Consider the following 27,760-nt stretch of genomic DNA (forward strand, 5'->3'; position numbering starts at 1 on the left):
AAAATTTTTGACATAAATGTAATGTCATTGCCAAAAGCATTTTCCAAGAACAATAGATGATTTTCTGGTACTTTCAGAGAAAAAAAGAAAACAGTGAGGACTAAAATATAGTATATATGTTTTCTCAAATCATGGTTCTTAACTTTTTCTCACCTCCAGCACTCTAGTAACAAATGAATGGTCTTGGGTAATGACTTCACATTTCTGTTGGACACCTTCTTGATGGTCAGGAGGGGAGTTCAGTTCAGAGAAAAATGACTTCTAATAGGGTTAGTGTGGGGTTGAAGAGAGTCCCAGTTAATTGTAATGTGCTCAAATCCACAGTGTGGCAGTGGTATGGAGTGGATGTTCTCTTTCCTAAATCAGGAATCATTATGCCAGGAGGAAAGGATGGTATTGTGGGAAAAAGCACTAGACCGTCTCAGAGGAGCTGGGTGGCTCCTTCCAGGTCAGCCATACATATCAGCTTCCCGATCTTGGGCAAGATACTTATTTGTTAATTTTCTCATCTGTAAAATAAAAAAGGCGGCACTAGGTGACCTGTAAATTGCCTCCCAACTGCTACATTCATAGCATTAATGGGTTCATTCCGTATCAACTCATCTTGGCAGTGAGGATATAAAGTACAGTAATCCTGTAATAAGGAGACATACATGCCAAAGAAATATAAGCAAATGGCTGAAGGGGCAGATCATTCCCGCTGGGAGAAGGGGAAAGGAGTAATTAGCTGGATAGGGAACACGTCATAGAGAAGTTCATTTAAGTTGGGCCTCAAAGGATGAGAATGAATTTGTCAGAAAGGCAGGGGTGTTCAGAAGCAGGTAAGATTTTGCTGTACTCTGGATCTTTTATGGCAAGTAGCCTTTGTAGCTAGAGCTTTAGAGAGTTGGGGAGGAGATGATGTTGGAAAGGTAGGCTGGGTTTATTATATTGAGGTGACTTCAAATGCCAGGTAAGGGAATTTATTGTTTATTCTCTGTGCACTAGGGCACCACTAAAGGTTTGTTAGGAAGGGGAGTGAGATATTCCCAGCCTTGGTTTTTGGAAATCTGATGAAAGTGTATAAAGAGTGGATTAACATGAGTAGAGAGATCCTGCTGTTTGTTTTCTTAATGACTGTCTTCATTTGTTAACTGATACCCAGATACCATTTGGCATTTACGTTTGTGCTTCTGGGATTGTCTGTCTTTCTGTAACCAGCACTGACTTCAGAAACTCAAGAAAATATTGTTTGTGCTTATCTTTTTGGGGATGGCACCAAGAGTTTATCTTCCCTAAATGCACATTGTCTCCCCTACTCCCAACCAAGCAGAGTGGCTATACCTTTAGCAAAGTTAAGAAAAAAGGCAATGAAATCCAATATTAGAAGAAAAAGAAAGGTAATGATTTATAAATTCACTTTTCCTCAGTTCCATATCCATTGGTAGCCTAAGTCATTTTGAGAAATCAAAAAATTTTAATCCCTTAATGGTTATCACAGTGATGTCAAATCTTAACTGGGATCTCTGAACTGTGGCCTCACACAGAAAAGAACATTGCATGGTGCTTTCATTTTTGCCTGCAGCACTTGCTGGGTGGAAGCTGCATTGACTGAATGCAGGACAGACACTGAGATCAGTCTTTGGGGATTGGAAGGAGCCCTAGGGGTTGTGCTTAGCATCCGTGAGGCCCCTGGGCTAGGCCTGTCAAGTCTGGCTTTCATGTTTCCCTTTCTTTTCACTGCAGCTTTTTCTTCCAGCCTGTTCAGCGACTGCATCAAGAGGTACTGTATGTGCGTGCGTGCATGCTTCTAACCAAATAGCTTTATCATCAGTGCTGTTAGCCCGCCCTCACAAACTTGTGGCTGTCATAAGGTGATTTGATGTACGCTTTCTACATGCCCAACTAATTGAGAGTTGAAAGCCATCCTTCAGACTGATGTGGCCCTGTTACTTATGCTTGCGAATTACCGGCCACTTTGGTGTCATTTAAATGGAGGCATTTTGAATACCTCACATTTCAAAATGTTTTCAAGATACTGATTAAATGGCAGTCATCTTAGGAAGCCAGCTCTTTCTGCTTGCTCTCATGCGAATATGTATTCACCTGATAGTCTGCAGAATCATAAATTCTAGGTTAAAAACAAATCCTTTTAGATTATTTTCAGTTGACTTGATCTTTTTTTCTTTTTTAATTTACAGATGCTCATATTGTCCTGTTTTCCCTGTAAATCATATCAGCACAGACATAGTCACCCTGATGCTGCAATGGACTAAACAGATTTCATTGATGTAAACATTGTCAAACTATTTCAAACCCAACTTTGGAAAACAGTGTTTCTGAACCTGTTTGATAATGTTTTAAAAAATGCATTGGCTTAACCTGTGGCTTTTATTACATTATCTGTTCTCGATTACATAGGTTCTGTGCTTTATGTTTGGACTGGTTATAAATAACAGAAAGGAAAAAAACAAAAACCAGTGATACCAGCTGAAGAGTATGGTATTTGCATAACCAATTGAATTTAATTTAGACTTGATAAATCATGGAAAATACTTTTAAGATGCCGTAGCAGCTATTAAAATAATAGTAAATGAGTTCAGAAGGTTGAACTAGCATTACTATTTCAGTTTTCAGCCTTTATTTTTTCCTTTTACTACCTCCATTGCTCTTCACCTTCCACTCACCCCCAGTGCTATTGTTGTGACTCCAAATTCTAAACTATCAGCCTTGAAATGTAATATAAACATTAAATATGTTTTTACTAATTGTGATCCTCTAAAATTACAATTCAAGCTCTATGCTGAAGCATTTTTTTTTAAATTTCAGAAGCAGTATTTAAGTGATGACATGCAGTAATTTGTTCATTCTTCTGTCAGTGTAATTTACAAGGCAGTGGCAGATAAACATAGCAATACAAGATTCATTTCCAGTGACACCATGGCAGATACACAGAGCAGAACCCTGCCTATGAGATAAAGTGGACTGAGTGACTTATGCAGTAATTAGGGGATAATTGTCATTAACCTCACAAACAGTAGTTTACCCATATTGTTTAAAAGGCTCCAGGATGCATAATGACAAGGTAATCTGTCAAAGCGCTAGGGGGAAATATTAATAAGATTTGTGCAAGCCTGGATAGAAAATATGCAGAAAGCGGCCACATTAAGCTAATTGGTGGATGAATATACACTTGTAAAAGTGCTTCTAATGGCACGTTTGCTGCTCTCCAAATGACTACCGTTAATGTGGAGAAGTGGGCTGCTTAGAAAGTCAGGACTGCTGGGACAAGAGGGTATTAGGCATGTAGACATGGTTATTACCTTGTGCTCTATAATGCATGCTTCCTCCTCCTAGCCTCCTTTATTTTGAATTTCTGAGTTTTTTGTTATAGTCACATATATTGATTACTTACTCTTATTATTCTGTTTTTATCTATATTTGTTCAGTCAGCCACCAACCCCAAATCATCTATACGTTGTGGACAAATCAAACATCTAATATCTACATTGATAGCTGCTTATAAATATACGGAAACACAAACTGTTAATGCATATATGGATTTATAATCGTGTGTGTGTGTGTGCACGCGCCTTTGCTATGAACACATTTAATCTGAGCAATCAAAGGAAAGTATATCCATCAACAGCCTGGTGTATGTGTTACAAGTAATAATGTGTTGTTCCCTGATGAATGCTAAAGCAGGAAATTAATCTTTGTGCTGTATGGCTATTCTTATACCCAGAGAAGAACAAAGTTAAATTTCCCAATACATCTTTCTGTTCAATCACATACTCAGTCCTCTGTGTGTTTTATGGAATACTCAATCCTTGCTTTTTTATGGAATACTGCTTAGTGAGTGTTAAGTCCCTTTCTACGCCTGCTCCCTCACTTCCTAATGAATATGTTCGAGTTCCTTAGGGTTCAATCAGCTTGAGGTGTGGAGTAACTGAGAATCTTGGTTGCATGGATAAAACTTCAAAAATGGGAGGTCGTGGCCCTGAACTTGTCCCAAGGCTTTAGCTCTTACCTGATGTGTAAAATTACTTTCATTAGGGAAAAAAAAATTTTTTTTGCACTTATTTTTGATGTTTATCAGACTTTATAGGTAAGCGCATAAAAATTTTTTTTTGCACTTATTTTTGATGTTTATCAGACTTTATAGGTAAGCGCATCCTGAAATACCAGTCTCTGGCACTTACATTAGAAATGTAAAGCCCCAGCAGAGACCCCCCCAGATATGCAGAGGCTTTCTTCATACTCAGTGGCAGAAATCTGGTTGTGGACAGAGAGGTAAATTAGAAAATGCAGGCTTCAAAGCAAACATGTCAGAAAGGGCGGTGAGTTTTGTTTACTGCAAAGCAAGCAGATTTGTGTGTCCTAGGACTTGGGCTTATCTTTATGCCCGAGGGGAGAAGAAAACAAGACCACTTGCAGGCACCTTCCTTCTCTTTCCTCTGTTTCTAGTGTCTTCTCTGAGGATTTCAAACTGCTCCCTTGTTGCTCTGAACTACAAAATGATTTACCCTCTCCCATCTCAGGCGTGATCATCTCCAAGTGAATAACTTGTGCTTGTTTAAAGGGTTTAATTGAGAGGAGGGCCTGATATACAAATACTGCTATTTGGGGGAAACTGCAAAGGCCACTGGAACACTACACATGTTTGTTTATATAGCTTTATGGAGGTATAACATTTATTTTGGAGTGGTTGAACCTCAAGTTGCAGAATAGTTACAGACTCTGCTGGTGTGATTCCAGGGGGTTGCAAGGATTCTTGGGGACTTTCTTGAAAACTGTCCCTAATTTGTAAGCAAAGTTTTTACTTGAACTGATTGTTGAATTGACCAGGAATAAAATTTAATCCAGAAGAATTAGAACATCTAATCCTGTCACTGATAAGAAGCCCCAGGCAGAATGTCAAGGGAAGCATCCAGAATACAGGGTAATACAACCACTCTCACATAAATTCCTACTTTCAGTCATAAACATATGTATTATGAAAAAAGTTGGTTATGTAAGTTGATTAAAAGGAAGAATATTAATCTAGAGTTTAAAACATTTTAATATAATGATTGTGTGTCCAGATTCTAGGCTTAGTCAGTCAAATGGAGTTTTAGACTCAAGTAATGGAATTTTGGTTTAGTAAGGCTTAGAAAGGTTAGGCACAGCTCTCGTCTTTACACATGAGAAAGCCAAAGTTGGCTATTGGTGATTTGGCATTCACACAGCTGATTGTCAGTTAACGAAACCAAGCCTAGAATTTCAGTGTCATTCACTTGCATTCTTGATTTTCCTCTAAGGTGAATATGTGTAAGTTACATTAAGCATAATCAAAGTTTGTAACTTTAATATGCAAATTATGTCTTAGCCTATAGGTATAGAGTTGAATATTTTATACTTTAGTTAAGGACTGCAGGTGGTTTTATATTAAAGGTTGGTATGCTAGGAATATCAGCTGGATTTAAGATTTTCTATTTTGAAACATAAATGATTCTTAAGGTACCATTATTAAATATTGAAATGTATCTTATCTTTAAAAGTTCCTCAGGTTTGATTTAGGATGGAGCTAGTAATTTGAAAAATACTGAAGTGCAATTCTAGACATTACAGAAAGTAATTTACTCCTCAGGATTTCTTTTTATATGACAAAGAAAGGCACCTGTTTTATTTATTTGCAAACAGATGCCCATAGAGGAAATGCATATGGCTGGTTTAAAGTTAGACAAGCTAAAATTCCTGGGTACAGAGAAGAAATCCTGACAGGTCTTTAAAAGAGCTTAGCTGGAGCTTTTGTGATTAAATATGTTGTAACCCCTTAGCGATCTATCATAATCACAGTTTTTAAAGTAAAACTGCTGTACAGACTGTTATTGAGGAAAAAAATAATAGTCCTCTGAATTATATATTTTTATCTGGTTCATAACCAAGAACATTGTATAACAAAGTGAATTTTTTATTAAAAGTCAAACAATATATTTTAAGAAAATCACAAGAACAATTTAAAACTTGTGCCTTGGCATTTTGATTAGACAGGTGATTGTGTTGGGAGGGTATGTTGTTCACTTTCTCAATTATTTTTCTTTTAAAAGATACCTTTTGTATTGTGAAAATATTTTAAACTACGAATTAGAAAAAGAAATAATAGACATATATATAGTGAAAAATAAAGCAGGTACCTGAAAGTCACATAAAATTATCCTGTTGCTTTTTTCTACTGCTGCCCACATCAGTCAAGTGCCATGTTCCTTAAACTTGAAGTTTCATCCAAAGCGAGGTACTCCTTCACTTTGTACCTTTTTGCAAGTAATTTGATATGCCTTACCTCATTACACCACCATTCTCCATGGTTGAACATTTTGAATGTTATAAGATGGAAGATAGTATAATGAGATGAGTCAAGAATGTGTGCATGTGCGTGTTTGTGTACATGCACATATTATGATAAGTACCTTTAAAATCAATCCTTAAGTGCAAACGATATTTATATAAAGAGAGAAGGCTTCTATATTAGCATGTCAGCTAATCAGGATTAATAAGTTTTTCATCTTGACAGAAAATTCATTCATACAAAGTTTTCTGAGAGCTCCACCATTTTAACCAACAACGAATATACCTGTAATATTTATTTCTTCTTGTGGGGAAAAAGAAGGAATTGAAAATATACTTCAAATGAAGCCTCCATAATTGGGACATGTTGAATTTAGCAACAGCCTCTGTAATCACAGACAACCAATATATACCTTGCTCTGATGTTTGCATGCTTATTTCATGATGCCAGTCTACAGTTGTTGACAAGGACAGCATATTTGTTTCCCAAAAGGGCTGTTCACCTGGATAAATGTTAATAAATAAAGTCCAGCCTTGGGTTTCTTTTGTTGTTTATTTGTTTGTTTGTTTTTTTACTTTTAATATTTCTTTTTATTTATTTTTTTATTGTTCTGTTGCCATTGTCCCAATTTTTTGACCATTGCTCTCCACTGCCCCACCCACGTTCCACCCCTCACCGCTCCCACCATCAATCCCCACCCTGTTCTCCATGCCCATGTGTCATTTATACCTGTTCCTTGACTAAACCCTTTCCCTTTCCCTCCCCACATCCCCTCCCCCCTTCCCTCTGGTCACTGTCAGTCTGTACCTTGTTTCCATGCCTCTGGTTCTATTTTGCTTATTTGTTTGTTTTGATTATTAGGTTCCTGTTACAGGTGAGATCATATGGTATTTGTCTTTCACCACCTGGCTTATGTCACTTGGCATAATTCTCTCAAGTTGCATCCACACTGTCATGAAAGGTAGGAGTTCCTTCTTTCTGCTGCATAGTATTCCACTGTGTAAATGTACCACAGTTTTTTGATCCACTCATTTATTGATGGGCACTTAGGCTGTTTCCAGGACTTGGCTATTGTAAATAATGCTGCTGTGAATATAAAGGTGCAGAGGTTCTTTTGAATTGGGGTTTCAGGATTCTTCGAGTATAATCCCAGTGGTGGAATCACTGGATCAAAAGGCAGTTCCATTTTTAGTTTTTTGAGGAAATTCCTTACTGTTTAGCATAGTGGCTGCACCAGTCTGCATTCCCACCAACAGTGCACTAGGGTTCCCTTTTCTTCACATCCTCACCAGCACTTGTTATTTGTAGACTTGTTAATGGTGGCCATTCTGACCAGTGTAAGGTGGTAGCTCATTGTGGTTTTAATTTTCATCTCTCTTGGCTAGTGATGTTGAGCATTCTTTCATATGCCTATGGGTCTTCTGTCTGTCCTTGGAGAAGTGTCTGTTCAGGTCCTTTGCCCATTTTTTAATTGGATTGTTTTTTTCTTCCTGGTGTTGAGTTGTATGAGTTCTTTATATATTTTGGAGCTCAGTCCCTTGTCTGAGGTATCATTGGCAAATACATTTTACCTTACGGTTGGTACCCTTTTCACTTTGCTGATGTTTTATTTAGCCAAGCAGAAGCTTTTTAGTTTGATGTAGACCCATTTGTTTATTATTTCCTTTATTTTTCTTGCCCTAGGGGATATATCGGCAAAAATACTGCTGTCCGGAATATCTGAAATTTTACTGCCTGTTTTACTCTAGGACTTTTATGGTGTCATGGCTTACAGTTAAGTCTTTTATCCATCTTGAGTTTATTCTGGTGTATGGTGTAAGTTGATGGTCTAGTTTCATTTTTTTGCATATAGCTGTCCAGTTCTCCCGGCACTATTTGTAGAAGAGGCTATTTTTACTCCATTTTATGCTCCTGCCCCCTTTGTTAAATATTAATTGACTGTAGAGACCTGGGTTTATATTTGGCTCTCTATTCTGTTCCTTTGATCTATGTGTCCATTCATATGCCAGTACCAGACTGTTTTAATTACAGTGGCCTTGTAATTTAGTTTGATATCAGGTATTGTAATCCCTGCTACTTTGTTCTTCTTTCTCAAGATTGCTGAGGCTATTCAGAGTTGTTTTGGGTTCCAGATAAATTTTTGAAATATTTGTTCTAGTTCTGTGAAATACGTCATTGGTATTTTTGTAAGGATTGTATAGAATCTATAGATTGCTTTGGGTAGTATGGGCATTTTAATGATGTTAATTCTTCCCATCCATGAACATGGTATATGCTTCCATTTATTTGTATCTTCCTTAATTTCTTTCTTCAGTGTTCTGTAGCTTTTTGAGTACAGGTCTTTTACCTCCCTGGTTAAGTTTATTCCAAGGTACTTTATTTTTCTTGTTGCTAAACTAAATGGGATTTTTTAGTTTCTGTTTCTGATATTTCATTGTTGGTGTACAAAAATGCCTTCAATTTCAGAATATTGACTTTGTATCCTGCTATTTTGCCAAACTCACTTATTAGGTCTAGTAGTTTTTTTGGTGGAGCCTATAGGGTTTTCTACATACACTATCATGTCATCTGCAAATAATGACAGTTTTACTTTCTCCTTGCCAGTTTGGATGCCATTTATTTCTTTTTCTTGTCTGATCGCTGAGACTAGAACTTCCAAAACTATGTTGAATAAAGGTGGTGAACCAGACACTCTTGTCTTGTTCCTGATCTTAGGGGGAAAGCTTTTAGTTTTTGCCTGTTAAGTATAATATTGACTGTAAGTTTCTCATATATGGCCTTTATTATGTTGAGGTATGCTCCCTCTTTTCCTACTTTGCTGAGTGCTTTTATCATAAATGGGTGCTGTACTTTATCAAATGCTTTTTCAGCATCTATTTATATGATCATGTGATTTTTATCTTTTATTTTGTTTATGTGGTGTATTACATTTATTGATTTGCAAATATTATACCATCCTTGCATTCCTGGAATGAATCCCACTTGGTCATGGTGGACGATCTTTTAAATATATCGCTGCATCTGATTTGCCAATATTCTGTTGAGGATTTCAGCATATCATATATTCATCACAGTCTTGGTTTTTATGTGGAAGGTTTTTGCTCTCTCTGCCACACCCTGGTGATTCTTTCTCATGGGACACCTCTGTCCTAAAGTGGGGAGGAAGAAACAAGTGTGTGACTGGTCAACATAGCATTATGAAGGTAAAGTGATGTTCTTGAGAAATTCTACAAAATACAAATTTCCAAATCATGGAAATTGAGTAGGATTTCCATTATCCAAAGCAAATGTTCATTTTTTTAAATCAAGTATAATTCAAACCATTTGGTGCACCCATGATATAAATGAGCATATTTCATTCTGCCTTCAGATATTACAGTTCTTTCAGCCGGCCTTCTGGAAACATTAGCTTGAATTACTGGGAAAAGGACAATGATGTACAAGAGCTCTGTGTGAATAAGAATGGTATAATTTTGTTTACTTATACAACCAAACTGCTCTGATATGTATTGTGTATGCTAGTGGTACATTTTTCTCATTCAGTGCCCTGCAAGAAGTACATGTTTAAATGTAAATTTATTAAACAAATAATCATGCCAAGTTGTTTTCCCACATAATTTCAAGTGTTTCTCAGAAATTATCACAACATTGCTTTAAAAATTTCCCTAAATACTTCCCAGAATCTATTATTTTCAATAAGAACATTTCTGTTTTACCATTTTTATTCTTCTCCTTTCTTGCCTGCTTACACACACACATGCAGCACACAGACACACAAACTTTGACCCATGCACACTTAGGATTGCCAAGTCATATAAACTTGAGATAAACATAATCTAACAAAAAAGCAAAAAAACAAAAATTGGCTTTGATGTAAGTGGAGAGGACCCAAACCAGTTAAAATTGTTGGCTAAGAGAAGAATTTTTTTAAATGACTTGACTTTAGGAAAACACTTTAAAACTGAAGTATCTGCTTGTTACATATGGACCCCCTCTGAATTTTAAATAGGTAACTCGTGAGAGAATGGGGGAGAAGAGGACTGAAAGTTTTATGGCTTCTATATTATTTTTTTTCCTTAAAATTGTGTGTAGTGTTCAAAGCCTTTTCTTCCATAGAGTATTTCCCTCAAAGTCCTGCTACTTTCAACTCTCAGTCAACCCACAAGTATTACCTCTGTGCTGTTCACTTGCCAACCCCATTCTGTTGAATGTATTGAATGCTCCTATTCATATCACCTGGAACAATGACCTGAGCCCATCGCTTGCTCTTGAGGTGAGCAGTTACATGATGTATTTCCTAATTTCTAGGCCACATCCTGGGACATGTGCACTTAACCAAGAGGCCAAAACAAATGCAGGTGAAGGCAAGTTAGGTGAATTAACTGACTGCTCCTCATTAGCTCCTTCCAAAGTGTTTCCCAAGATGTGTGCACATAGTATGTGCCTGCTACATATCAGTATTAGTTCTGTAGGGAAGCAATCTCCAAATTTTATGACAACACATCTTTTTGCTTGGACCAAAAAAATGTAAAACTCTTTTTAAATTAGTAATGTATTGCTGTAAATCCTGATATAAAATATTAGCTCAAAAATTATCTTTTTAGATAAGAGAAAATAGAAATTGTCATGTTTACATCCCATGTCACAGTGGATTGTTATACATACTACTGATAGGAGAGAATGGAGGACATGTCTGTTTGTTATTCTGGTCACAATAGCATGCAGGAGGCAAGAAGATGGCCTATAAACAGAGCAAGGTGTGAATGTTGGGTTTGAGTGCGAGATTTCATGCAATTTGCATAATTCAGTGTTTTGAGTCATTTCATTGAGGTATTCTTTACATACAATAAAATCTACCATTTTTAGGTGTAGAATATATATAGTAATAAAAAAACATCAACATGATATGGAATATTTCCATCACCCCCCAAAATTTCCTCATGTTCTTTTGCAGTCAATTCCTTTCTATTTCCCTCAGCCCCTGGTAATCACTGATCTCCTTTTTGTTAACTTTTCCAGAATTCTGTATGATTGGAATTATAGAGTCTATTGGATGTGTCTTCTTTCATTATTAGCATAATGCTTTTGAGAGTCATCCATGTTGTACTGTACTGGGTATCAAAAGTGTATTCCTTTTTATTGCCTAGTAGTATTCCATTGTGTACATCTCAAACTATTTGTTTACCCTTAAGACTTAAACATCTAAAGAACCTATTATTCAAGGTTTTGCATAGTACTGTTTCATCAATTTTTAACTTGGCAATCACTATTAAATTTTACCTGATGGAGTACCAAACTGGATAGGCTTAAAATTTGGTAATTTCTATACCTTCTACTGAACCCCATTCCTCTTGCCTTGATATTTGAATTCATCCTGAAGGAAAAAGAATAGAAAATTCCAACAGGAAAACTGGTTATGACAATAAGTTGCCAATATGGTTGTGATGGAATAATTTCTTAAGCTAGCATACTGTACAAAGACATAAAATCATAGAAAATGTCTCATAAGCCTCTGCTTTGATTCCTAGTGGTTAGCAGTCCCTATAGCTCAATGCCATTTTATTAAAAGATTTAAAATTAGCCCTGGCTGAGTGGCTTAGTTGGTTGGAGCATTGTCCCATACACTAAAAAGTCATGGATTTGATTTCTGGTCAGGGCACACACTTAGGTTGTGGGTTCAATCCCCAGTCGGGGCGCATTCAGGAGGCAACAGATTGATGTTTCTGTCTCACTTCAGTGTTTCTCTCTCTCTTTCTTCTCTCTCTCTAAAAAATATCATGAACATATCCTTAGGTGAGGATTTTAGAAGAAGATTTAAAATTATATCTAAGGGGAAATATTTTTTGTTCTCAGTTAATCATGTTAGTATTTTCCTTTAAATTATGCCTTAAATTTGACTGACAAATTCATGTAATAGAACAGAAAGTTAAACTATTCTGCACTTGTCTTTTAGAATTATTTGCTTATTTCTTAATAATTTGAATACTGATGGAACAGATTGGCAATCGATCTCTGCTGTGTTCATGGTTTCTCCTTCATTTCCATGCATGGACAGAAAGGTTTGTTTGTTTGTTTTCCTCTGTTCTGTGACATGTAGTTGCCTGCCGTGAACAGAGGTGGGGTTCTTCTTGGACTTAGGATTCTCTGGGCTTGAGGTCTCCTAACAGTCTAATTATCCCAAAGATTCTTATCTGGTCTTTCTTCCATCTCTTTACAAAACTCTACTATCCCTCTCTCCCATATAAAAAGAAAATCAACGTTACTTTACTTTGATTTTAAAACTACAAGTCATATAAGATGCTTTGATGTGAAGACAGCTCAATAAAACCATTCAAACCATTACAGTTGATCCTACTACAAAAAGATTTTTAAAAATCACTCTGCAGAGCTATATAGTACTGGGTGCCAGGTTTATATCAAGTGATAATCACTAGTTCTGATGAAATAATAAAAGGAAGTCTTTTCATGTAAAATGCTTGGATGTAAATATTTTAAGTGTCTTATATTTTTTTCCGAACCTAGTAAAACTGGTTTATACGTCTGTAGTATTTGGTGTTGTTCATCTTTTAATTAATAGTATAGCCAGTTATTTTCACTTACGGAGTAAATCTTATTATCCTCATTTCGTGAATAGTAATTCCCCATGTAAAGGGTTAAAGATCACTGAATTCTGTGTACAAATAGAAAAGCCCAATGGAATTAACTCACCAGCTACAAAATTGAATGAGAAGGACAAGTGTCCAGTTTTACACTTATATAATTTATTATTCATGCACAAGACTGATGTCCCAGTAAGGGTTGGTCAGCAGTCAAGATATTTATACTGGCTTAACAGACTAAAATTTTGTTAAATTAATGTTTATTTGGTGATAATACCTAATTCTTTTTATAGCTCTTATTCACTCTGTGGCCTAGGTTTTACATGTGTACTTCTCAAACTGTCTGTGAGGAAGGGTCAGTTTCTCCCCTAATCAGTCTTGAGCCAATACTTAAGTAAAATAGAAATAATTTTTTTTAAATCATGCCTTCAGTTGTTGCAGCAGTATCGAATTGTCCTAAAGGATTCCAAATGGTTATTTTCAAGTACTTGCATACCCGGTTCTTTTTGTTTTTGTTTGTTCTGTTTTGTTTTTTAAGGCCTCAGACTAGCACTAGTCCTTTTTGAATAGCATATAGATCACTCATAGGAATTCTTGCCTTAAGAGAGGAATCTTAAGCCACCGTTTAAGCATCATTGCACCAGACCATGCTTATTTCTATCACAAACAGAAGAAAAGAACCTGGGCTTCCCTTTTTACTCTATGATGATTTCTGTCGCCCTTCAACTAATTTATCAAAGGATATGCTAAAACCGATAGCCACTCCTAGCATGGAGCTTGCACTCATTATGTTGCTAAGAAAGTCAGATTTGTTTCTTGCTGCAGTTTTACCAAGAACATGATGGTATTAGATCATCTTTATCAAATGTGAATAATAGCTTCTTTGGAAAAAACTTCAGTGGCACATCATGTATCCTGGATTCAGGGGGTGCTTTCTCAGGGACTCCAGATTGAATGTGTAATGTAGATATTTCTCCTCTTCCCAAGCACATTTGTTTACAGTGTTGTCATGTGGACCTTCAATGTTAGTAATAAATTGCTGCTTCTCTTACCACTCTATATAGATGAAGCTTCTCTTTCATGACTCAGGCTACCAGCAAAGTTCTAAGACTTGCTCACCTGGACCTCTTACACCAGAAACGGTTTAACATAAGTCTCCATTTTAGCAGAGACAGCTACTCTGGACTGAAAGAGAGTCTGAAAGGCAGTGGTCTCAGAAATAGCAGCAGGCACTGTGGCAGGCCAGGAGAAAAGAGAAACCATATGGGATTGCTATGTACTATTGGGTGAGGGAAGACAGGGGGGTGATGGAAAGGAGATGCCTCAGGTGGGTTTGATCAGTTGCTATGGTTTCTCAAGCCTTTTTTTAAATACCAGAGGCTGGCAACTGTGTAAGTACATTATCGACATGCAGATTTAGATGCAGGCTCCCTGGGAAGAACCTGAGGAAGAAATGACTGTGCTGCTCAGTTTGCATTCAGCTAGAGAAACAATCTACAGTGAAAGGCTCTATAAATGAACAATCAAGAGAGTGAATTTAATGGTAAAGAAAAATGGTGTAGAAGAGGACATTACAGTACTCTGGAGACCATCCTTGTTCAGAGGAAGTTCTACTTCTCATCACAAACTCATTGTGCTCCCCCGGGAAATGGCATCACGGAATGACAGCCTTTGTGTTCAATGAACTTGGAGCCAGAATTTCTGAGTGTAAGTCCTGGACCCCAAGTTAGCATCTTGGCAACATTAACAAGCCATCTCACCTTTTTTGCCTCTTGTTTTCTCATCTGTTAAACATGCGCTGAGCTCTGGATGCTATTATGAGGTTCAAATGAGATCATCTATACAAAACCACATTTTAAAATGTCTCTATTTACAACAACAATACCGTCCCTTGTTTACCTTACCCCCCTCCACCAAAAAATAAAAAAATAGAGAAGGTAGAGCAATTGATATGAATTATACTTTTTTTTTAATGGCTAATGCAAGACTCCAGGATCATCCAGAGTCACCATGTATCCACATCATTATATTGACTATTCTGAAGAGATAGCTGCATGAGAGCATTTGATCTGAAGGCTGATTTTATTTATAAGATGAGAAAGGGACATCTGTGTTTGACGATTTATGTAAGAAAGTACATCCACAGGCACACACCCATGCATACATTTTATGTAAAATGATAGAATTCTAGGAGTCAGCCTTATAAGGAATAGCACATAATTATCAGAACTTCTTTTTCTTTTTTTAAGTAACTTAAATAAATGACAAGTGTCTCCTTATAATCAAACTAGTTGTTATGGTTCAGACCATATTTTGTATGACAAGACTGAGTAGAACTATCTATGAGAAGGAATTTTCTATTGCAAAAGTAGTACAATTCCCTTTATCCAGCTTCCCCTAATGTAACATCTAACATAAGCATAGTACAATTGTTGAAACCAAGAAATTAAGATTGATACCATACTATTAACTAATCTAGAAACTATTCAAATTTGTCAGTTTTCCCATTAATGTCCTTTTTCTGGTCTAGGATTTCTAGGATTTCACATTATGTTTATATATCCTATTTTCTTAGTTTCCTCTCATCTATAACTATTGTTTGTCTCTTTTAATAAAATACTTCCTGACTTTACACTTGGAAGAGTACTAGCTACTATTTTGTAGAATGCTGTTTAATTTTGCTTTGTCTGCTGTTTTTTCATGATTGGATTGAGATTATAAACTTTTGACAAGAAAACCACAAAAGGAATGATGTGCTCTTCTTAGTGAATATATCAGTAGGTACATGATAATACTTATCACTGGTGATGTTCACTTTGATCACTTGGTTAAGGTGATGTCTGCTAAGTTTCTTCATTATAATCTAATGATTTTTCTCTTTGCAGGTAATAAGTATGTTTTTTTGTTGTTGCTTTTTTAAATTGACAGTCACTCACAGAAGGTTGCAAAGAGTCCCGTCCTGGTGGAAAGAAGCTGTGCCCTAGAAAACGATGGAGTCGTTATTTAAGTGTTTGAATAGATTTCTTTCAATCCATGCTGAAATGGATTGCCTGACATTACATTGCAGAATTTTTAAGTCTTACCTCCAGGCAAATCTCATAGTTACTAGCAAAAATGAAAGTGTGAAATGCTTTTTAATGTATATTTAACAATACATAGTGTGGTGATTACTGATGTGTATTCTCTGTGGACTCCCTTTGCTATCAGAGGAGGATGTTAAGAGACAACATTTTTACACATTTATTCTATCTAAACCATCATATGTTTACTTTCTAAATGTCTGTAACTGTCATTTATAACAAGATCATAAAAGTCAAATGTTTTAATCTAACTCAAACTTTGAATCATAGGATTACAACAGATTTTCTGGAAAAGTACAATTAACCAATTTTTTTTACTCTACCCTATGAAATTGCCCACTATTAAATGTCACTTAAATATAGCCATTAAAAAAGGAAAACTATATATGGCTTAGTAATGGGGCTATAGGAGGTAAAGTTACTTTATTCATCTTTTTGATTTAGAAATTCACATAATGGCTCCTTTTGAAAGGAATTTTCATCATCGAATCCAGTGGTATGTCTGCTTGTGTTGCAGAAATAAAATTCACAAAATGTATGTAATTCCTTCCTATGGTGTCATTATTTATTAAGAATTAAGGTACCTTTTTTTTTTGCATTTTTACTGGATTGCACAGGAAGAATTCACATCTTGTACTAATGTATGCTAAATAGTTGCATAGTATATAGACCATTGTTGTTAAAATAGCAGTAGTGAAGGCATTTTATATCACAGAGCCCCAGTGGTCTACATTTTGTTTGTTTTGATATTATTAAACTCAGTCTGTTTCTCTAACTGTGACTCTAATTACTACATTTGCATGGCAGAAAAGTTTGCTTTATGGGTCGACTTTTATTAACAGTGTTTGCATGTTGTTTCTTGCTCTCGCTCTCGGTATTTCATGAGCAGACAGAGCACCTTCAGTTACATTGAATAATTATACACAATCAATAAGTTTTTGTGTTTGTCTTTGTTGTTTCTTTGATGTGGCCTCTAGGATGCTGCTGGCAAGGTGCTGGACCGCTGGGCCATCATGTCTCGAGAAGAGGAAATCATCACCCTTCAGCAGTTTCTGCGGTTTGGAGAAACCAAATCCATTGTAGAGCTGATGGCAATTCAGGAGAAAGAAGGGCAGGCTGTGGCTGTACCATCTTCAAAGACAGACTCAGACATAAGGACTTTCATTGAGAGCAATAATCGCACCAGAAGTCCCAGCCTCCTTGCTCACCTAGAGAACAGCAACCCTTCTAGCATTCATCACTTCGAAAACATCCCCAACAGCCTTGCATTTCTGCTTCCTTTCCAGTACATAAACCCCGTCTCAGCCCCACTGTTAGGGTTGCCTCCAAATGGGCTACTGTTAGAGCAACCAGGACTGAGGCTGCGGGAACCAAGCCTTTCAACCCAGAATGAATATAATGAGAGCAGTGAATCTGAAGTATCTCCCACACCTTATAAGAGCGATCAGACTCCCAATAGAAACGCCCTGACCAGCATTACTAATGTGGAGCCCAAAACCGAGCCATCCTGCGTATCCCCCATTCAGAATTCTGCCCCAGTCAGTGATCTGACCAAAACTGAACACCCAAAGAGCTCATTCCGGATTCACCGGATGAGGAGAATGGGGTCTGCCTCCAGGAAAGGAAGAGTGTTTTGTAATGCATGTGGGAAGACATTCTATGATAAAGGTACTCTCAAAATTCATTATAATGCCGTTCACCTGAAGATCAAACATCGATGCACTATTGAAGGATGCAACATGGTCTTTAGCTCCCTCCGAAGCCGTAATCGCCACAGTGCAAACCCTAACCCTCGCCTTCACATGCCTATGCTGAGGAATAACCGAGACAAAGATTTAATTCGGGCCACATCAGGAGCTGCCACCCCTGTCATAGCAAGTACAAAATCAAATCTTACACTCACCAGCCCTGGCCGGCCCCCAATGGGTTTTACCACTCCTCCGCTAGACCCTGTCTTACAGAATCCTCTGCCTAGCCAGCTGGTATTTTCTGGGCTAAAGACTGTCCAACCAGTTCCTCCATTTTATAGAAGTTTACTCACTCCAGGAGAAATGGTGAGCCCTCCCACCTCCATCCCGACCAGTCCCCTCATTCCATCCAGTGGTTCCATAGAGCAGCACCCCCCACCACCCTCTGAGCCAGCAGCGCCAGTAGTGATGATGGCCACTCATGAGCCCAGTGTCGACCTGGCCCCCAAGAAGAAGCCCAGGAAGTCCAGCATGCCTGTGAAGATCGAGAAGGAAATTATTGACACCGCTGATGAGTTTGACGATGAAGATGATGACCCCAATGATGCTGGGGCTGTGGTCAATGACATGAGCCACGACAATCATTGCCACTCCCAGGAGGAGATGAGTCCAGGCATATCGGTGAAGGACTTTTCTAAGCATAGCAGGTCCAGGTGCATTTCAAGGACTGAAATAAGAAGGGCCGACAGCATGACTTCTGAGGATCAAGAACCTGAGCGGGATTATGAGAATGAGTCTGAGTCTTCCGAGCCCAAACTAGGTGAGGAGTGCATGGAAGGGGATGAGCACATTCACAGTGAGGTGAGCGAGAAAGTCTTGATGAGCAGTGAGAGGCCCGATGAGAACCACAGTGAGCCCTCTCACCAGGACATCATCAAGGTGAAAGAAGAATTCACAGATCCCACTTATGACATGTTTTACATGAGCCAGTATGGACTGTACAATGGTGGGGGAGCCAGCATGGCAGCCCTGCACGAAAGTTTTACATCATCTCTGAATTATGGCAGCCCTCAAAAGTTCTCCCCAGAAGGTGACCTGTGTTCGAGCCCTGACCCCAAAATCTGTTACGTGTGCAAGAAGAGTTTCAAAAGCTCCTACAGTGTGAAGCTTCACTACAGGAACGTTCACTTAAAAGAAATGCATGTCTGCACGGTGGCTGGCTGCAACGCTGCCTTCCCCTCTCGCCGAAGCAGAGACAGGTCAGTAAATCTCCATTGGCTGCTCAGGCTGGGGGTGGAGGGTACCAGTCATGTTGGATTTAACATTAAGAAATCCAGCTTAGGTGTTTTTGATGCACTATAAAGACTGTCCACAGTGACCACAGATAACCAAGCTAAGCTGCCCATGCTCATGAAGGATTGTTGCAGTTGGTGCTTGTCATGATTAAGCATGCAGAATCATATGCCATCTTACGAGTAATGCACGCTATTTTTCTCTGTGCTCTGTGTATGTGTGTGTGTGTGTGTGTGTTTTTCCATGCATCTAGGTGTGTGAATTAGTTAACTATGTACACAGTTCCCTGCTTCCCCATGAACCTTCACTTAGAAGCCACAGCTTCTGTTATAAATATTTCTGCTTTGCCCTGTGGCTTTTTAATTAAATCAATATATTATCTTCATACACACATATTTATCCAATATAGAAACAGAAATTTATGGATGGAAAGAACCATAGGTCCAGGACATCGAGACAGCCTGCATCTCCGTAGGTATAACCAGAAATGTTATCATTCTTACATGAGTATTTAGTGTGTCCTTGAATTCTTTGAGTCATGAAAATATCATGAGAAAATAGAACCAAAGTAATTGTTACTGTAGGGAAATGGTATGGTGGTATGGGTTGCTTTATTTTAGCTTCACAACACCTTTAGCATATATCTAAAATGTAGTCTTATCGTGGGAATTATGCACAGAAGGGGAGGCATGCCTATACTTTTAGGAGAACTTAGAATATATAATGTCCAGCCTTCGGATAACATCACACCTTAGCTATGTAGCTGCAGCTCTGAAACAGTTGGGCTTAAACAGAAGCAGCTGGTCCTAAACCAACAATGTTCTTTTTTAGCCCTAAAGAAAATGTCATATAATTGGAATGTGTCAAGGTGGTCAGGGGTGGGGTACCATAGTTACCCTGCCCTGAGGGAGACATGCTTATGAGCATATCATTTACATAACATACCAGCCCAGCCAGAGACACCCAGTTCATTCTTACTGTTATTTTGGTTGTAGTTTATTTATTTATTTATTTTTTTGGTTTTACATTGTCATTTAAAAGTATTTTTAGAGAAAATTTTATGGCATGCTAAAAATCAATACATGTAGAAGAAACCAAATTAGCTAGGAAGTTTGCAAATAGCCACCACCCAAATTCTAGTTTTTATCAATTAGGTAGAGTTCTTTGACAAAGTAACATACAATAAAAGTACCACTGAAAAGCTTCTAGAATATTTTAAAAGATTAGTCTTTTTAAAAATAAAAATTAAATTGTTTTCATTGTACTGAAGTACACATTTCAAGGGGCCCAATTAATGAAAAGCAAAATTTCTGAGAAAAATAAGTAGCTTATTTTATACAATTCAAAACATGCTTTGGAAAGCGATCTGTTTTAAAGATTTCCCCTCCCTAAGCCCTTCTACTTTGTTCTGTAAAAATGCTTTATGATCACAAAGTTCTTTTCAGTTCCAAGTTATCATCCACAGTCCCAGAATAAGGTAGACAAGATAGCTATACTTTGAATAATAAAATATAATACTATACCCAACCTTTTCCTCCCCAAGTTTGTGAGTAATGTTCATTCTTTTACATTTGAAATAATGTGCTAGTGATAATGAGGTTAATGCATTGGATTTTTTAAACAAAAATAAAAGACTCATGAAAACCTGCATAAAATATTTATGGAAATAGAGTGTTTGAAGACAAGCCAAATTTTAAGCTTATTTGCATGAATTCCTATCACAGTTTTAGTTGGTTTGCTGAAAATGTTGTTAAGTCATAACACTGGAATAAAGTGACTCTGGGACCAAAAGTCTACAACACCCAAAGCTTGGTGCTTTCCTTTATATCACTGTGTTTTTATGTCCTAATGCATAAGGAGGTCCTGTTGAGAAAGTGGTTTGTCTTAAGGAAAAAACATTTATTGATAAGGAACTATTTCAATCTTCATTTTTATTCTAAGGATTGGGAGCTTGGCAAGTGACCAGCCTTATGGGAATTTAGACCAGTGTCTAGGATAACTAGCATATTCTAAGTGGGGAGAATAGTACTGATATTCTCCCATGTATGTTCAGTCATACAAGAGATGGCAAACCTCACAAGACAAGTGATACATTTCATTAGGCTGAAATATCACATCACATCTAATCGTTTTAATTCTGGATATTGTCACACATGATCAATGAAGAAAAACACATTTAAAAAAATCAAAGCAAGTTTTTTGATTCTCACTTGAAATTTTGCTTTTCAAGAATGCTCAAATATTTTGATACCATGTTAAATATTTAACAAGAACTCTTGATACTTTAATTTTGACATTCTTTTCCTTAAGAAGAAAGGTATTCATCCTATTGAGTCTATGACTTGAATTAACATACAGTGAAAGTATATTTACCACCAAATAACCAAACAGTGATGACTTTTGGGTACCAGCCTCTCCTTGCATCTCAGCAGATTAGACTCAAACAGTTGTATTCCTGTTTCAGACCTTTATCATTACTTCATCAACTAATGTCAACCTATAATTTCATCTCCTTAGTCACAAAGCCTCTTGAATCACATCTCTGATATACCCCTTAGACTTACCTTCCCCTTTCTCTTTACTTTTACTGTATTAGTCACAAGAGCCCCCGGAATTCTGTGTCCTTGCTTTTTCCTGTGCAGTGAAGCTAAGGCAAGTTTTCTTGGCTTTGAGCCAACACACCTTCCCAAACAGAAACCATCCTTTGCCTTTAATCCTGTTGTCCTCAGGCCCATTTCTTTCCTCTTCCCCAGAGTCTTGATTCATCCATCCTTGACTGTGCATCTTCCTTGTGCAAATAAAGCATTAGAAGGGATTTTGATGGGGGGGCTGAAGTGTGCAAGGCTATAGGGTTTCCAGGATGCCAATGATAGAACTAACAGACTAACCCTTTCCCTTCTGTTTATAAAAACAGCCTTCTTGTCTTCAGGCTTAAAACACCTTACAGGAGTGGTACACAGATCTTCTTGGGCTTCTTCCAGGCTGGTTATACACGAGGGAGTTGCATTTTTGTCTCTAGAATGGCATGTTAGTAGGAGAAAAGTAGAAAGATGTTAACTACTATGTTTTAGATTTGGCAGCTAATTAGTTAACAGAGATTTCCAGACCTTGGCTATGATCTTTCTAGATTTTATAAGATCAAGTTGAAGGCTTTTTGATAAGCAAGAATGTTCTTTGTCTAAAGTCAGAAAAAAGGGCGAAGAGAGAGAGTGGGGCACACACAGCTGAGAATACTAACACAGTTGTGAATGAGTGTGAGCTTAAGAAATTCAAAAGCAAAGGGGCCCATTACACACTAATGACAAAGAGCAAGCTAATACACACAAAGCCCAATTCAGTCAGTCAGTAGGGGGCTGTTAGAATAATGTGAACTATTGGCTCTCCAAAGAACCATAATACTATACGGTAATTGAGTGTATATTGATAACATTAGGTAGTGTTAGTCCTGAAAGTGTCTGAAGACCCTTCCTTTTTGTTTATCCCATGATTTTTCTGCTACTAAGATACAGTTCTGTCAGGGAACAGGAAGTTGGCCCTCAGTTTTTTTGTTTGTTTGTTTCAGCTTTTACTGATTTCTCAGGGAGAGAGAGAGTGACCAGCCTCATTGATGCATTGTTACACGTATTGATGCATTCATTGGGTGCTTCTTATATGTGGCCTGACTGAGGATCGAACCTTCAACCTTGGTGTATCGGGTGGGACGATGCTCCTACAGAGTACCCAGCCAGAGTGGGCCTCAGTTTTGCACATAAAATACTCCCTGGGAAGAAGAAATTATAACTAATGGGCCTAGAACCTACAGTATTTATAAGGGAAATTTTCTTGAAGAGAGTGGCATAGAATTAGCTGGACCTAGTTTACTTTTGGTCATATTCCCACCTCTGTCTTAAATATTGATTAAAGGAGGGCTGAGTGGCCATGGATCACCTGTATTGAAGGGAACTCCATTTATAAATTACATTTGGCTTCTTTCAGGGAATAAGTAAATAAATGAATACCCTCTGTCCTGTTCTTCCCTAAAATTCCTCGGCATTTTCTAATATGTTAAAATCTATTTTTATATTGCTTTAGAAATTGGCAATTTTAAAGCCCCTTCAACTAAAATGAAGACTTTCTATATGGAAACTAGCTGGTCTACATAGAAAGAAGTACGTGTCTCTTTGTTTTTCATCTTATGTGACTTTTACCATTTTTGTTCCTCTCTTCCCCTGAGAATAGTTGCCACTAATTGACAAAGTTTATTTTAAGTTTTATCAGAAAAGTGAGTGTGTATGTTTGATCTTCAAGGTGTAGGAAAGGTGATTCAACTCCATAAATAAATTTAAAATACAAAATAATATTTGCTTTGGATACCTTATAAATAAATATAAGGCAACCATTGGTGCCAAATACGAGCCTTTTTTTTTTTGATTGCTAGTTAAACCAGTCCAAATTTAAACACGTAAACTTCTTGATTTGTATGGTGTAAGACATCTGTATTTGGTTTATTAAAACATGCTGATGTCTCCAGAACTAAATTTGTTCCTATATAGGCCTCTGGGTGGCTATAGCTAAGCAGCAGAGATGTGTAGTTTTTGCTTGTCTGATTACCTGACTTCCAGCCCTGTACAGGTGTGCAGGAATAAATTAACATGAGCTACCTCTGTTGAGCCACCGCATACATTAACAATAGAGGTGAAGATGTGAAAACATGCTACCTGTCTCCTGTTATCACCTTCTCAGCAGCAACATCGATTTTTTCTATCATTCTCTATGTTAGGAAACTTATAGAGAACTTTTCTAAGGAGAGATTTTCAATAATTACACATGATTTCACTAGGCAATACCTCCAAGAAATGAACCACTTAGCACCAATTCAAGATAACTATTAGTGCATTTGCTCTAATATAATTAGCTGTCAAATACAGTATGTTAATCCTCTCCAAGGTATCAGCCACTTATTTTATTTCCTATATATTTGCCAATCAAACTGCAATTCTCCTTTTCCAAGTCTTTTATGAAGTTAAGTTGTGCAGGTCCTCTGACTCTTAAATGTTAAGGCAGAGATTTTTTTCCCATGTTATTCTATTTGATTTCACAATAAAGTCAACAGATCAATAGGTCTTTTGTACTTACCTCCATTACTTTCCATCAAAGGCAAGCACACAAAATAAATCCCCCTTCTGAGTAATTGCTAGTTGTGCCCTCCTCAACCGAAACTTTGGTAGTAAGATAAACTTCGGTGTCATTCCTGTCTCTGGGGTTCTTTTTATATACTAGGAGAAGAGCAATAAGCAAGACAGTCTCCTAGTAGCATAAGCAGAGACTCTGTCAAGCCTGAAGTGAGCTTCCTATCTTCCTAATGACCTCCTGCTGGCCCAGCTGGATGTAAGACAAGCTCATTTAAGCCTCTGCTGACCTTTCACTCCTCCACCCCAAGAACTACACCAGTCACTTCCACCAAACTGCCTACCAGATAGACAACAAAGCTTAATGACAGGCGAATGACTTCCTTTTCATGATACAAAGAGATTTTTTACAAATTTCTATTGATGGGAGTTACATTCAGTCTCTTGTGGCTACATAACTTCCATTGCACAAACATAATGCTTCTATATGCTCCATATTCTTACCTTCCTTTGAAAGGAACAAGCTCTTACTCTTGCGCATTATCTTGAAAATTCAGGCAAAAATAGCACTTAGAGCAGAACACACACATTGAATGCACAAGCGGTATTTTTCATGATGACGCCACTTTGAAGGGGTCGTCTTCCTGATTTCTTCCTCTCTCGGGTCCACCACCACCTCTCTGACCCCTCTGATAGACTTTATTGATGTGAATCTTTCTTATAAATAATTATTCATTTGAGATACTAATTTTAGTAGGTAATCTTTTCTTTTTAAAAAAAATATAAGCCATTTCCCACCAGGAAGCAGGCTGTAAGACTGCACACATATATTAACATTCATTTGTATCAAACCTGCTAAGAATGGTTCTCTCATAGGTGAAAGGCTTTTACCAGCTCTCTCTTGCTATAAATGATCATTTGTTGTGCTAAGAAGAAGGGAGACTTTTCTTTGTTAAAGTTTTATAGTGCGTGTTGAGGTATAACATTTCTTCTTTTTAAAAATCCACAGAAATAATTTAATTTTTTTTCTGTAAGACTCCCACAAACTTAAAGTAAATGAATGTGTTGGCATATGAAAGGAGTTTACACTTGCCAAAAAATTACAATGTCATAAAAAGGGATTTAGTAATTTTGATTTTTGAATGACAAGATACCTGTGTAAGTGTGTATGTGCATGTGTGAGAGAGAAGCAGGCTGAGAAAGGAGAAAGAAAGAATACTTTTTAGAAAAGGACAATTTTTCTTGTTATTTAACATAAAACTACACTTTTTAAAAATACCTAGGTTTTATGTCCTAATGCAAGCTGCCTGAATTAAAACAGGAGTTGTAAATTCCTGGTAAAAAGCTGTTATGCCTGAAGTGTTAGTGATCGTAACTCTCGTACTTATGGAGTTTATTACTTCTTTTATTAACTAGGAGGAAAAATGTTACCCACGTCTAGTTTAATTCCTTTTCTTGCTTGCTCTAATTATTTTGACTTTACCTTACGAAAAATGCCAACTTTTGGTATCTGAACATATGTAAGTGGTGCCTCAATTTTTCTATTGAATATATCAATCTGAATTATTACCAGCTATTCAAAAATTATGCTAACATTCTAATCTAAGTACATCCATATAATGTGTATGTGTGTTATACATAAACACCCTCATAAATAAGAATATCAAAAGACAAATCATCCTTAATTGCTAGAACAGACATTTTTATCTTGGAAGGTAACATATGAAGTTATATTATCCCATTGATGGAAAAAAACCAAGATTTTGCAAGTAAAAGAAGACAGATTTGGGCAATGAGAACAACAGACCCTCAGAAGGAAGCCTCTTGGTCTGATGGCCAGCTGAGGGGAGCGGCTCCAACTCTGCTGCCTTTTTAGTCCGTCTGCTCTGTCACTGCGGGGGCACTGGTGGGTCAGTTCGCTCACTAGTAATTGTGTTTTACAGACTTCTAAAGCAATTGGCTCAGTCAGTCCCAATTCAATAAAAGTGGAGAGCGAGAGAGAGAGCACTTTTGTTCTATTTTTTACTTGAAATTATTTCATTCAGCAGTCTGTCTTTTTTATTACCAGGACTTGACATTAGCACTCCAAGCTATATTAGCATCCATTTCAGCAGTTCAGTAATGGTATTAAAAAAACACTTAACTTCAACGGTGAATGGTTGTATGACAGTACCATAAAAAATACACATTAAAAAAAAAAAAACCCTCATGTATTTGTCCCAGCAAATTATTTTTCACTTGTTTAACCACTTCAAAACTATGTTCTCATGATGGACATTCACAAGGACCTTCTTGTTTTCAGAAGCAGCCAATGGAGGTGCTCTGTTGACTAAGGAATTGGGGAAAGAGGAAAGGGAATTCCAGTGGGAAGAGGGTAGGTAAAGATGCTGTTTACCCTGTAGTTAGATTACCTTCCATTCATCAGCAGAGATGGAATTGGCAACCTCAGAGCACCCAAGGTGAAATTCTTGGATCCTCATGCATAGCTGGGATTTGATTTTGAACCCAACCCTCTCCAAACTTGGGAGCAAAGCCTAACTACTTTGGCACTACAGTGAGCTCATAAATGACTACATTAGGTTCTAAATTTTGATTAAACATTCAGTAATTAATCAATGGTAGACACGAAGCAGTTGGGAAGGTCCAGAGCTGCAAAATGTTTAAGACATAAAACATTACGAAGTAATTAGAATATTCTCCTTCAAGAGAAGGATTGCCTTCAATAAAGAGGTAAATGATAGCATCCTGTTTATTGTGTAGGCAGCCAGAGCAATATGATAAACTGCTGGAGATACACATATCAGTAATCATCCGCATTATTAGTGCCATTAATCATAATTCCAAAAATATGACAGCAGCAGCCAACTTTTTGACCAATTTTGCTTCTGCCTGTTGGCCATTATGACTTAGCTAATAGACCGCAGAGCTCCTGTGCGTGGCAGTTTGCATTGAGAATGGAAGGTTAATTATATTTGAGCTGCTGATTTCTTCTCTCCTTGGAAAAGGCTTAGCACTTTGACAATCCCCGGAGCTCACTGTTGTTAAGCCAGTAAAAGTACTTTATTGAAATTTTCTTTGTTGGTCAGGAATGAGGAGATGTTTCAAATGAGATATAAGCGCTAGGCTGGGATAGCTGCTAATGTTTCTTACTCCAAAGTGATCCTTAGGCAGCAAGATGAACACAGTGGTTTCTTTAGATCACTTTGTGCTCTCATTTCTCTTCTGCAGACAGGTAAACATTTCAGCACTATGTAGTGATACACCAGGAAATCCCACAAGATGAGTGGTAGTCTCAATGTGTATATGGTTAAGAATATTAGGAGAAACAAACACCTCTTAAATACAGAATTCTTCAGCTATGGTAATGGTAATGAAAAGTAAAAAGAATTTTACAAAAATCAACCGAATGCTTCTAAAAATTGAAGTGTTTAGTAGATAGGTGCATTGCTGGTTGATTAACTGAAGTTTTCGTGTTTCAGCTGGCAATTTTAGCATCATTTAATCAAAGACATAAATTAAATTTTGTGCATTCTTTTTTGTTCATATACCCTAAATAGTTTCATTTTCAACATAGAATGAGTTCTAGATAAGGCCATAGCTAAATAATAATGTTGTCTACAAAATCTGTCTCCTCACTTGGAGAACTCATACATCTCTAATGCTGTCTTTTAAAAAGATCATAATT

General features: G+C 37.3%; 1 protein-coding gene across 1 annotated transcript in view; it reads left to right on the plus strand.

Moving 5' to 3' along the window:
* Positions 1-27,760, plus strand: part of BNC2 (basonuclin zinc finger protein 2) — a 438,326-nt gene that overhangs the window by 402,632 nt on the left and 7,934 nt on the right. The window contains exon 6 of the mRNA XM_090274080.1: positions 16,964-18,933. Coding sequence (XP_090130206.1) covers positions 16,964-18,933 — 1,970 coding nt within the window. The remainder of the gene's footprint in view (positions 1-16,963; positions 18,934-27,760) is intronic.

Source organism: Furipterus horrens, unplaced genomic scaffold, assembly GCF_987537825.1.
Source record: "Furipterus horrens unplaced genomic scaffold, mFurHor1.1.pri manual_scaffold_4, whole genome shotgun sequence".
In the NCBI taxonomy this organism is placed as follows: Eukaryota; Metazoa; Chordata; class Mammalia; order Chiroptera; family Furipteridae; genus Furipterus; species Furipterus horrens.